At 34.8% G+C, this 14,409-nt stretch overlaps 1 protein-coding gene across 1 annotated transcript; it reads left to right on the forward strand.

Moving 5' to 3' along the window:
* Positions 1 to 1,767: 1,767 nt before the first annotated feature.
* On the forward strand, positions 1,768 to 6,451 carry thoc3 (THO complex 3). The gene is made up of 6 exons (XM_067366504.1): positions 1,768 to 1,968; positions 3,595 to 3,751; positions 3,828 to 4,032; positions 4,136 to 4,297; positions 5,268 to 5,368; positions 5,451 to 6,451. The coding sequence occupies exons 1-6, from the start codon at positions 1,789 to 1,791 to the stop codon at positions 5,612 to 5,614; spliced, it is 969 nt and encodes a 322-aa protein (XP_067222605.1). The 5' UTR covers positions 1,768 to 1,788; the 3' UTR covers positions 5,615 to 6,451.
* Positions 6,452 to 14,409: the final 7,958 nt, after the last annotated feature.

The following is a 14,409-nucleotide window of genomic DNA, read 5'->3' on the forward strand; positions in this document are numbered from 1 at the left end:
TTACTAAAATGTACGCACAATTTACTATTTCATTCCCTCGATTTACTAAAATGTACGCACGATTTACTATTTCATTCCCTCGATTTACTAAAATGTACGCACGATTTACTATTTCTTTCCCTCGATTTACTAAAATGTACGCACGATTTACTATTTCTTTCCCTCGATTTACTAAAATGTACGCACAATTTACTATTTCATTCCCTCGATTTACTAAAATGTACGCACGATTTACTATTTCTTTCCCTCGATTTACTAAAATGTACGCACAATTTACTATTTCGTTCCCTCAATTTATAAATCATGTGCATAATTTATAAATCTACGTAACGAATTAGTAAATTTTGCACACATTTTAGTAAATCGTGTGCACGATTTAGTAAATCGAGGGAACGAATTAGTAAATCGTACGCACAATTAAATTTTTTTTCTTGCCATGTGCGGGGCTTGAAAATACACATGTGCATGACGTCACCGTTTTCATAAATTTGTGTTTTTGTTGTTTACACAGAGATAATAATGGTATTGTTTTCAAAAATGTGCACTTTGAAACCTATTTTCAAAAGTTAGCGTTTTCAGGCCCACAAAACGCTGTTGTCATGTAATGAACGGCTAAAATGCATAAAAAGTTTTACGTTTTTAGTTTACAATTGTATAGGTTTTAGTTTTTATATGGTTTTATACAATTCACGCACTACATGGATGAGTAGTGCATAAGTACATAGTGTATAGTGTGTCATTTGGGATGCAATTTATGAGATTAAAAAGTAATTAGGAAATAAAAAGTTGATTTTTATTCTCATAATAGACGTTTTATGTCAGAATCATAACTTTTTATCTCATAATTCCAACTTATTCTCATAATAATGACTATTTATGTCATCTTTTTAATTAATTTTTATCTCATAATGTCGACTTTTATGTTCAATTCACATCAATTCACTTTTATTTGTATAGCGCTTTCCATAAAAATACTATAGTAATTTATAATAAATACTAGTGTTTTTAAACCATACTATATTAAAGTAGGCTAATTGAATTAATTTGTTGTTGTAATTCTATAGTTGCTGTGGTAATATAACAATTATGATATAAACAAATTACTTTTATAAGTTTTCTACAACTATAGGGTATATTAAACTCCAATACTACTGTTTACTGTGGTAAAAACTAAAGTATACTATTTATTACAGTTGATCAGTTCACTATAGTTAATACTACAGTATGCTGTAGCATTCATTAACAAAGTGTTGTAAATACTATAATATATACAGTATACTACTACAATTTACTATAGTAGGGTTCAAAAACACTAGTATTTACTATAGTAGTATTTTTTTAATGTGGGAATACATATCATTTCAAAGCAGCTTTACAGAAAATGCATGTTTTCTACACTACAGTTTAGAACAATTATCAGAGTTGACTATCAAAATAATGTTTATATGTTATAAATATAAATCATGCAGTTAGCTAACATCATTTAACAATGATCTCATTAAAGCAATTATTACAAGGGATCATAATGATTAAAAATATATAGAAAATTTGGCAGTTGTGTATGTTGATTCAGAGCTGGAATCATGTCATTATTATGACTTATTAATCATAATTATGATTTATCAAAGCATGATATGTAGAGGAAAATTGGCTTCCATAATAATATCAGTTTTTCAAATACCAGTTTGTTCTTTTAACATGATTTAGTATGTCATGTCACTCCCGTACGCTGGGTGGCAGTAAGTAACTAAAGATGCAGCTGAAATAAGCGGCGAATGACAAGCTAACATGGCGTCCTCGTACTATCAGGAGATGCAGGAGGTTTTCAGGAATAACAATAAAAGCAGAGAGTTCCCAGCTCACAGTGCTAAAGTTCATTCGGTGGCCTGGAGCTGCGATGGAAAACGTCTGGCGTCTGGATCATTTGACAAAACCGCCAGTGTGTTTGTCCTGGAAAAAGACCGACTGGTGAGGTTTATCATCTCCATCATCTGCAGTATACACGGAAATATACAAGTCAGTTATCGTGAAATGTCGTTCAAATAGTAATAATAAGTTATTATTAATATTTAAACGACATTTCAGCAGTTAGAGTTCTTTATATTACAAACAAAATCCATGATAACCGATCTTCAAGATTTCTGTCACTTTGATTAGCCTGTAATTAAAGGATTAGTTCACTTTTAAATAACATTTTCCTGATAATTTACTCACCCCCATGTCATCCAAGATGTTCATGTCAATGAAGGTTTTTGATGAAAACATTCCAGGATTATTTTCCTTATAATGGACTTCAATGGCCGGTTGAAGGTCAAAATGACAGTTTCAGTGCAGCTTCAAAGAGCTTTAAACGATACCAGACGAGGGATAAGGGTCTTATCTAGTGAAACGATCGGTCATTTAAAAAAAAAAAAAAAATACAACTGTATATGCTTTATAAACACAAATGAACACCGTGCACGTTCTTCCGCTTTCCGTATTCTTCAAAAAGCCTACGCTGAATGTCCTACGCCTTCCCTATTCTACCTACGGAACGAATGCAGCGCCAATTAAATTTTTTTCCGTAAGTTGAATAGGGAAGATGTAGGACATACAGCCAGGGTTCTAAATTAACACCCAATGCCAAATGCGGGTTAAAATTAATTTTTGCGGGTGTTAATAAAAACTTGCTAGTCAGTTTGGCCGGTGATGCATGAGGCTCTGTTCTCGGTCATTTATCCCCCTGACAGCACTTCCTACATTTCCCATGAACACTGTGGCGTAATGCTACGCGATGACGTTTCATACACCCATTGGCTGCGCGCACGAAATGTAGGCTCATGAAAATGTTGTCATGTTTTGTCAGGATTGGCGAAAGAAAAAAAGTAAATTTCGTGATGGGAACTAATATTTTTAAAGTTGAGGCAGAAAAGGATATGATTCAAATGATAGATTAAATGTTTGCACTTTCTGTGCATATTTTGTTGTATGCATTGTACTTTATATGTGTTTTTCATGCCAACAATGTTAATTAAATGATCAAATGCATTCAGTGGCACTCATAATTTCTCTTATTTTCACTGGAAAAAAATGTGGCTAGTGGAAATTCTGATTGGCTGGTGATCAAAAAAGTTAATTTAGAACCCTTCATACAGCATAATCTTTTTTAAAAATGCATAAAGCGGAAGCAAGCGCAAGGTGATCATTTGTGTTTATAAAGCATATACAGTTGTGTTTTTTAGAAAATGACCGATCATTTTACTAGATAAGACACTTATTCCTCGTCTGGTATCGTTTAAAGCTCTTTGAAGCTGCACTGAAACTGTAATTTTGACCGTTTGGAGACCATTAAAGTCCACTATAAGGAGAATAATCCTGGAATTTTTTCCTCAAAAACCTTCATTTCTTTTCGACTGAAGAAAGACATGAACATCTTGGATGACATGGGGGTGAATAAATTATCAGGAAAAGTTTATTTAAAAGTGGACTAATCCTTTAAGTAATACCACATGATAACTGTAACTGCTGTAATTCAGATAGCTTTAGGCTGGCTGTGTTTGTTTGTTTTATTAGACATGATCTTGCTCACCTTTGAACCTATATTGCTTGTATCAGGTGAAGGAAAACAATTACCGTGGACATGGAGACAGTGTGGATCAGCTGTGCTGGCATCCCACCAACCCTGATCTCTTCGTCACCGCATCTGGAGACAAGACCATCCGCATCTGGGACGTCCGGACCACCAAATGCATGGCTACAGTCAGCACGAAAGGTGAAGCTCTAAACCTGTCATCTTTTTGTTTTCATGAGATTTATTTATCTGTGGGATACTGACTGACATCTTTTAGGGGAGAATATCAACATATGTTGGAGTCCTGATGGTCAGACCATTGCTGTAGGCAACAAGGATGATGTTGTGACCTTCATCGATGCCAAGACGCACCGTCCACGTGCTGAGGAGCAGTTCAAGTTTGAGGTCAATGAGATCTCCTGGAATAATGACAATGACATGTTCTTCCTGACAAACGGCAACGGCTGTATCAATATATTAAGGTATGTTTATCTGTAGTTGTGATGGGCTGCTGGTGTGTGGAGCAGGACGTTTGGGTGATTTTATAATGGGAAATCAAATATCATGTTTCTGTCTCTGTTCCAGCTACCCTGATCTCAAGCTCATACAGTCCATTAATGCCCATCCGTCCAACTGCATCTGCATTAAATTCGATCCCACTGGCAAGTATTTTGCCACAGGAAGTGCAGATGCCCTGGTCAGCCTGTGGGATGTGGAGGAGCTGGTGTGTGTTCGCTGCTTCTCCAGGTCAGATGATCGTAATTTTGATTTTTAAATCATAATTTTTAGTTTTGACTAAAAATTCTGTCATAGATTTGACTTAGTATCTCATTATTTCTTTTCTAGGTCAGTTGATGCAGTCTGGTTTATATATAACAAAAAAGTGAATTGAAATAAATCTGAAATAAAATATATTATGTTATATATATATATATATATTTTTTTTTTTTTGTATGTATTTATATATATATTTTACACAAACATACAGAAAAAAGAAATAAATATATATATGTATAAATATATATACAATTTTTAATATATATAACATTTTTATATATATATATATATATATATATATATATATATATATATATATATATATAATATAAAAAAAGTGAAATCAGAAAATATAAAAAATAAAAGCTAATTTAAAATGTTAATAATGTATATCAGTAATATACAGTATAGTATATTAATAAAACTGAAATAACACTGGGCTGATGTTATGGTATATTTAGTTTATGATTATCTATGGACCAAACAAAACTGAAACATTTAAATGATTTAATGCAATTAATGTTGTTACAAAATATATAATGATTTATTACCTTTTTACTTTAACTTACAAATGTCCCCAAAAGAATACTTTGTCCAAGTTTTTAATCATATACAATAAAGTTCTCAGTCTGTTCATTTCACGTTTAATATATTCCCTCATGTTTTTAATAGAAATTACAGTTGTCCAATAATGTTTGCACACAATTCAATATATTTGTTATAAGCAATTTTACAAAGAACAATTATCAAATTATTATTTTTCTGCATTATGAGCACATAGCTTATGGTAAAACTATGTATTGTGTATCGTTACAATATCCCCACGCAAAATATCACATTATTATATTGATTGTTAATTGTTGACAGGCAAACACATTGTAATATGTTTTAATCTTATATTGTATAAAGTGATGTTTTTATAATATCTTGAATCCTATAGACTAGACTGGCCTGTGCGGACGCTTAGTTTCAGTCATGACGGTAAAATGCTGGCGTCTGCCTCGGAGGACCATTTCATTGACATTGCTGAAGTAGAGACAGGTGAGCAGAAGCATTTTGAAATGATCATGAAAGCTTGAATTGTGTTTTACCCGCTGATTCATGTTTGGTGTCATTGCTGTAGGTGAGAAGCTGTGGGAGATTCAGTGCGAGTCTCCAACCTTCACTGTAGCGTGGCATCCGAAGAGACCGCTGCTGGCGTATGCCTGCGACGACAAAGAGGGCAAATATGACAGCAACCGAGAGGCAGGGACCGTCAAGCTCTTTGGACTTCCCAATGACTCTTGAGGACCAGTGTTTTTCCCCCAAGCTTATTCCGGCCTCTTTTGAGGTTTAATGAATAGTTTGTTCGATTGACTTACTTTGTATTGGATTTCAACTTATTTTGAAGCAAATGCTGTAAATAGTTCAAAGATACTGTGGTGTTCTGCTCTCATATTTCTTGATGTGTTCCTGAATGATCAAGGTCTAAATCACAAGTATAAATAACTACAGCCTGCAGCTCATTTTTAGAACATAAGAATGTTAGTCTTTTTCCAAAAATTGATGGAAAGACATGGATTAGTGGTCTGGTCTGAGTGGTGTTATCACATCTGAGTAGAGGACTTGAAAATCATTTCACTTTCAGAGCATGCTGTTGACCATTTTGGGGGGGGAAATGTGGATTTTGCCTTTAGGAATCTTGACATTCTTTTGTTCAAACGCATGTCTCGTATCTCTAGTTTTATAAGTGACCAGCAGAGGGCATCATAAGCTCAAAGAGGCAAGGCATGGCATTGCTGTCTATTACAGGAATTTTTATGTTTACCTCTTTTTTCTTTTTTTTTTTACAGAAATAAACGTATTTTTTAATGAAAATTGTTTCATAAAGTATGGTTGACTTAAAATCCATATGACATGTTTTGTGTGTTTATGATTTTATGGTAAACTCAAAATCCTTTGCTGGAAAATATTAACCCTTTCATGCATGATTTATAACCACTGTCAAGATTTTTTTAATGCTCTTAGGGCATAAACAAGCCATGAACTTTTTATTTTTCAGATGTCCACTTAGTAGACAGTATGCGTTTGTTTTTAACTGAAGAGATGCTGTAAAACATAGTAATACTGTGTTTATTTAACAAACCAAGGAATAAAATGATGTGAAAACTATAAAATATATACAAAAAAATATATAATACAGCTTCAATTAAATTGCAACTACCAGACAGAAGAACTTCATACAAGTTGCTACTACTAGCAATCAGATGTTTTTAAAGTCTCATCTGAAATAAGCAGTGTTGGGAGTAACACATTACAAGTAACGTGCATTACGGGATTAGATTACATTTTTGATGTAATGAGTAAATTAACTTATTACAAGTAACATGCATTACATAATCATGCAGGTAACTTTTTTTTTCAAGCATTTTCAAGAGCAACAGTATGATTTGTACACGAAATATAGCTAGTGATGCATGATGTCCAATTTAAAGGCACAATATGTACGATTTTTGGGAATTATATATATAGTTGACTTTTGTACTTACATTGTCCCAAATGTTTCCAGGAATGTTTAAATCCAGAGAAATAAGCAATTTTAACCAGGACACGGACCGTGCGTCGACTATCTATGACGTCATACCTTTGTTACCCTTGAAACCATGTAAACACCAAAGATACTCTAATATATTACATGTTTTATTAGACCGGCGAGCAACTGTTTGGATACATTCATCGACAGAATACTAATCATGTTATATAGCTCAACACAGTAAGTCTTACTGTTTAAATCTTGATTTACCACAATTATGTTTTACCATGCCTAATATCGATCTAGCTCACTGCAGTGTGCAGCCGCATTCATAGCAGCCGCCGAATGAACGCTGAATAGCATTATAACTTTCAACACACAAATGTATCTAATATGATAAACAGCGCTGCTTTACTCCACACACTCAGCGAAAGAGCCCGTCTGCGCCATAATAAAAACTCCACTGCTCTCGAGCCGCGTGTCGCGCTCGTCTCTCATTAGCAAACGCTCCAGCAGATTTCAGCCACACCCTGCTTCATACTACAGTAATGTTAATAAAGCTTTAATACATTAGCTCCTTCATGCATATGATCAAAGACTATAGAATAACACAAGACGTGTCACTCGTATTGTTTTGAATGGGAGATTCAATATGGCGGAATAAGTTCCGCCTTCTAATTAAGAGCCAATCACCGACTGGTAAAGTCATCGCGTCACTTCAGCGGCCGTTAGATTCACCGGTTTCTGTAGAAACAGTCAGACGCGCGCCTCCAAAGAGACGCGCATTTAGGTCTGCGCATGCGCATTAGCTTGATCCAGCCTGAAAAATACTGTTTTTTGTCATGATTCGAGCGTTTAGAAACTAAATTTATGAGCTGGTGGTTTTTAGATTTCATTGGTGATTTCAAATATGAAATTTAATCGTAAGGTTGGCAAACAGTTTTTGGAGAATTTGATGTTTCTCCATTCAAAGAGATTGCATGATGCCCAGGATGCCCGAGAGGCATTTCAAAGATGGCCACCGAGTGAAATGACTTGTCTTAAAGGGACTTTGATATGATTTCTGCCTGAGTCCTGTCGGATTATTTTCCACTGGCTGTAGACATGAAGACAACACCTCCTACGATTCGGTGAAATCAAGGCTTCATCAATATTTGGAAATTTAATAATGAAATGACTCCTTGGATATTACATTTTTTTTACCTTCAAGATTCTCTTTGGATAGAAGAATGGATGGATATTCTGGAGAAACATGGCATTTCTGACTAGCCGTCGGCCATCTTGGGAGGAAACAAAAATTCCACATACAAAGGCTTACCACTTGGTGGCAGTGTATAGAATGATGCACTAGTGTCCACTGTAGTGGTTGATGTGCAACTATGCCATCAAAACCCATAAGCAAGAAAATGCTTTTTTAATTAGCTGTCCACTGTAGTGATAAAAATCATTTTGCTAATGATTTTGCCAAGTAATACATGCTCCTGAATCAACACCTTTAGTTGATCCTGGAAAAACATTCCTGTCCAAAAACATAACCCTTAAACCTAACCCTACCCATTATCCCTAAAATCAGAGGGAAATGAAAGGTGAATAAGAACGATGTAGAAGCCCTTGTTGTAAAATCCCTCAAATCTGATTGATTGGAAAGTTGTTCCAGGATCAACAAGGATGTTGATCCAGAAACTTATTCTACTTGGTGAAATCATGTTCAGCTATTCTGATCTTTGTTCTTCAAATCTTAATAAATGCTGAAGTGGTGATTTCTCTGAGATGGCAGTGTGGTGGAGGGTCAGCAGTAGTCTGTAGACTTGGAGCCGTGTCCAGTCAGCAGGGAATAGTTTGCCAGTGAGATTAGGTACAGCCCCGTCATTAATCTTTCTCCGCTGTGACAGACTTTCACAGCACGCCCGTCCTCCGTGTCCACTGAAGGAGCCTCCAGTCTGGCTGGTGGCAGCTGTCCTCACCCGTCTCCGGTGATTCACCTCAGCAGGCTCCAGGATGTCTCACTTTGCCACTTCCTATGACACGCTGCTACAGGCGTCCTTCGATTGATGCTTAATTACATTTCATTTCATTAAGAGGCAGAGGCCATTTCCTTGTGATGTCCAGTTTCCAGGCTTTGGCTCATCACCATTATATTCATCCTCTTGTTTATGGTTGATGATTTAAATGCATTTATTACTTTTTATCTTGCAGTTGTTCATCATTTTAGATTAGGGAACACACATTTACTATAAACTAGGTGTTTTACCTCAATATAGTCCTAATTACTGCTTATTGATAGTAAGGTAGTTGTTGTAGAGGTTATGTTTAGGTATGGGTTAAGTGACCTAGAATATGGTCATGAAGAATAAGGCATTAATACGTGCTTTACTAATGAACAGCTAGTAGTATGCATACTAATAAGCAACTAGTAAATATGTGTTCCCTCCTCAAGTGTTACCCATTTTTTATCATATTATAAACTGTTATATAACACTTAGTTTCAGTCTTCGAATTTGATGCACAACTGAATCGTGAATCCATTAGCTAGATTTCCAGTGGCTTCGAAAGTAAATACTCACAAAATATTTAATGGTATGCACCCTTTGAGTGGATTTTTAAGACTTTTAGGATTTAACTGTTTGAACAAATCAAATGCAGGCCTATTTTTTGTCCTGTTGACGTCTGATCATCTTTTCTTTTATGTGTTCAAATAATTACTAGGAAGATGCATTATTGATTGGAAACAAAGGTCCAATCATTGCTTACATTTGATTCTATATTGAACGTTGTTGGATGAGAAAAAAAAAAGAAAAAGATTTTTTAAATATAGCTTTGATTCTGGGAAAAATCTTTAAATGTAAGTGTATGAATACAAAACTTTATTTCTCTGTAATTAATTTTATTTGTAATTATTTCTTATTTAAATATGAATTATAAGAGACTTTCATTTACTGGAAGATGAATGACAAGACCCCTCTTTTTAATTTGTATACACTCTAAAAAATGCTGGGTTAAAAACAACCCAAGTTGGGTTGAAAATGGACAAACCCAGCAATTGGGTTGTTTTAACCCAGCGGTAGGGTTAAATGTTTACCCAACATGCTGGATAGTTTTATTTAACTCAACTATTGTTTGAAAATTACTGTATTGCTTAATTAAAATTAACCGTTGGAAATGAACATTTATTAATGTTCAATGAATAATTATTAAACAAAAAACATTTATTAAATTGCTTATTAATAAATTTATATTAATAAACTATTAAATTTATATTAATAAAATATTAAAGCTTATTAATAAACATTCACCTTTTGTCTATTATTGTTGTCTCTAATTGCATCTGGTTTTTAATTTCCCAACTATTTTGGGTTCATTTTAAGCTAGCCATATAGCAATTTTTAAATAATAGTTGGTTTAAATAAAACTACCCAGCAGGTTGGGCAAACATTTAACCCAACCGCTGGGTTAAAACAACCCAATCGCTGGGTTTGTCCATTTTCAACCCAACTTGGGTTGTTTTTAACCCAGCATTTTTTAGAGTGTAGGCCTCCTTTTTTATTTTTCTCCCCAAGTGCCTTGCTTTATTGTTCATTTATTTGAATAGGCTACCATTATGATGTTTATCATGTTCAATAATAATAAAAAAAATCATTACCCAATATGTAACAAGAGCATACAAGTGAACAGCTCGTTCGCAGTCACTCTCATTTACATCATGGCAATTAATGAAGATAAAACACTTTAAATTCCAAGTGCATTCTAAAATTTGAATGTGACATTAAAAATCCTACATAAAGCTGCGGAATTCTCCTATACAGGACGCTTGAAGTCCAGTGTTTTCTCTCCTCTTACGGTAAAGCCAGCTCAGCAGGTAATGCCTTCGGCTTCTTGCCGGTGTTCTGGCGATCTGTCCTAAATGCTGAGGATGTGCTATCAGTAGTTTAAGCTGTCATGTTAATCTAACAATATGAGCTTCTTTCTCAGAATGAACTACCACCTTAAAAAAAGATGTAAAAACCTCAATAAAGGATGTAAAGATAGCTGTAGTGCATCTTGTGAGCTCTAAACACCTCTCAGAATGAACTACCACCACTTTTATAAAGGATGTAAAAACAGGGGAAGCACATCTTGTCAGGTCTAAACATTTCATTATGATTGAATAATAGATCTTATATCTAAACTGAAGTTTCTTATAAAGGATTTTCATGTGAAATTACAATAATTTGCATCCACAGAGGACCATTTTGCATTGCATGATTACAGTAGGCTACAATTCAAATATGGAAGCAGCTCATTACTGTGTTTTAGCAGTTTACTAACTTCGGTTACAGAACATTAATGAAAAAAAAAAAAAAAGAAGAAGAATAATAAACATGGTAGAAAATTGAACTGTTTACATATACGTATTGATGGGGTGCTAAACTAGAGGATTCTTCTTGGACATTAAATTTATTCAACAGTTATTTAGATTAGCTTCTCTGATCCATTTTATACACACACAACATATCTTTTATCATATCTAAAGATGTTTGGTTCATGGAAAATGCTGCATTTTACATGCAGAACATCTAGTATTCTACTTAATTTTGTTAGATGTTTAAATTTTTGATGTTGTACTAGTTCTAAAATTGTTTAACATTTGCATAATGAATAAGAATGAGTCATAATTTCAAGATGGTTATAAAATCAGATGATGGGAGTGTTTGCAATTAATGAACTCAGATATATTAGTATCTTTTTATATGAACAGCCAGTGATCAAATAAATGAAATCTCTGACCGAGGGAGAATGAATCTGTTAAATGTATAGCGTTTTATAAGAACTGCTGATATGAGGAGGATAATGTGAGTGTTTATTGATATTTGTGATTGTTTTATTATGTTTATGATCTACAGAAAGTATGCATTGTTAATTTTTAGTACTATTTTTCTATGCTTCATGTAACAGTGGAATTGTGTTCACGTTGTCCTACATATGCCATTAAAACTCCATTGGTTAAACCACAGCAGAACACACACAAACACACAAATGAAGAGGCAGAAGTGAAATGCTTTCTGCTTTTCTCTGCTAAAATGACATGACACATTTTCCTATCTCCCTTAATTTCCATTTCAATAGATAGAGCTTCCAGGTCCCTTATGAGACTCTCTCTGTCCCTCAGGTCTTAATGGATTAGTTTCTCCACCAGCCATATTATTGGCTTTCGTTACTCTTCCAATTTGTCTTTCAGTCTTTGCTTCAGTAATTTATGGGACTCGATGTGAAACAAAACATTTTTGACATGCAATTTATTAGCACTCCACAGTAACCTTTGCTGTTCAACAATTCATGCTCTCTGAACATTTTTTTTTTTTTTTAACAGCTTTCAAATTATTAAAATTTGCAATTCACATGCAGGAGCAATATTTTATGCTTGGACACTTTCCTGCACTATTTGTGTTCAAATATCCAGATTGAACTACATTTCTTACTTGTCAGGATGTTTCTTGTTGCAAACTTTTACTTAGCAATCCTGACCAGTGTTGGGTTACTCCAAAAAATCTTCAACAGTGTAATTAGATTATTGTACTAATTACTCTCACTATATAGTATTGCATTAATTATTACTAATTACTTTCTAAATTCATTATCAACCAAAATCAATCCAATATCCTCAAGCAAGAGTATAGGCGAACAGCAGGTATATCCAACTTTTATCTGCTGTTTAAATCTTCTCTCGGTCTTGTGTTCTGTCACGGTAAAGCGTGTGGATAATCCAAATAAAAGATTTGTAACTCAGAATGATCATTAACAGTATAAACTTTCATAAAAACTCCTAGAATATCACAACAAAACAAACGTTCACTCAAGACAATGAACAGAAGAAACATAGGGCTTATATACACAAAGGATGATAATCAATGAAACAGGAACAGGTGTGTAACTAATCAACCATGACAACTAATAATAAATGAGAACTAGGACAAATGGTGATAATGAAAAGAGAACAAATCTGGAACAGAACAAGACATGAATGTGACAGTGACCTTTGGGATAAGGAATAGGAAAGATTGGGTATCTAATGGGGATATCTCTTAGGTGAGGTGAAATTAAAGGAATAGTTCACCCAAAAATGAAAATTCAGTCATTAATTACTCACCCTCATGTCGTTCCACACCTGTAAGACCTTCATTCATCTTCAGAACACAAATTAAGATATTTTTGATAAAATCTGATGGCTCAGTGAAGCCTCCATTGACAGCAAGATAATTTACAATGCCCAGAAATGCCCAAAAAGCTACCAAAGAGGTATTTAAAACAGTTCATGTGACTACAGTGGTTCAACCTTAATGTTACGAAGTGACGAGAATACTTTTTGTGTGCCAAAAATAATGTCTTTATTCATCAATATCAGTGATGCGCAGGTTGATCCAAAATGAGCGGGTGCCTGCGGTCACCCGCGGTCACCCGCGGTTACGAGTCATTCAAAAATATTTTTAATGATATTCGGGTCGCGGTCGGTCGGGTCGTTTGAAATAAAGATGCCAATTAAACCTTTGTAATTTTCAGTTTTACTTAATAAAGGTTTCAGTTTTACTTTCATGGGTATTTGTGAACATTTATTTATGGTTATTGTAGCCTCAGTCTTTGGCTTAGCCTACCTGTTTTTGTTCGTCTAAAATGCGTTAATAAATACTTTATTAACATATTCTATCCCTGCATTTTGTGCTTGTGAGAGCTTCAATTGGGCATTCACATGGCGAAATAGCCAAGCCTACTAATACAAATGAGAAATCCTTATTTACCTTTTGAATGTTGAGCGTTATTAACTTTTGAATAAATGCTGACGCGGGACAAAATGCCCGATTTCCCAACACGTTGAACTGAGCAATGAAATCATACAATTTTAATAGGCTACGTTACTTTTAAACGCATATAGCTCAGTAATGTCAGTTTTATGTATTTTCTAAGAGGGGGCGGGATTTTTGTTGGGAAAGTCGGGGGAGAGACGCGCACTTCGATTAGACTGGATAAACACATGCAGCATCTTAATTGTTAAGAAAATGAAACAAAATAAATGAATAAATCAAGCCTTTATTACATAACACTACAACATTCAGAAAAAGAACGGTTTGCGCTCCTAAGGGCTTTCACACTTTTCCAAAAGTGGGCCTTCTCTCAGTTGACCTGCTGATTAGGCTAATTCTTTAAGCAGGGTCGAAACATAAACATCGCATTCATCAATAATATGCATCTGACAGCTGAAATGGAAAATGATGGGCCGCCTCAAGAACTGCCTGCTCTCGCCGCTGCACCTCTGAGGGCACCACGTCAGGTCCTGAAATATTTCTCTCCTCCACAGGCCGGATATTATTGGCCAGGGAGGCTGATGGGGGGTTCTTACGTCTATGGCCCAATGACGCTACAATGAGCATTTACTGCTTTTAAAAAAATGCGGGTCAGGAAGCGGGTCGGGTACAATATTTTCTTCTTCTTTTTTTTGCGGTCCGAGTTGCGGGCGGGTTAGTTGAAAACGTCGGTCGGGTGCGGGTTGTTTATACATTGACCCGCGCATCACTGATCAATATCTAGTGATTGGCGATTT

The sequence above is a fragment of the Chanodichthys erythropterus genome, chromosome 1, assembly GCF_024489055.1.
Source record: "Chanodichthys erythropterus isolate Z2021 chromosome 1, ASM2448905v1, whole genome shotgun sequence".
Classification (NCBI taxonomy): domain Eukaryota; kingdom Metazoa; phylum Chordata; class Actinopteri; order Cypriniformes; family Xenocyprididae; genus Chanodichthys; species Chanodichthys erythropterus.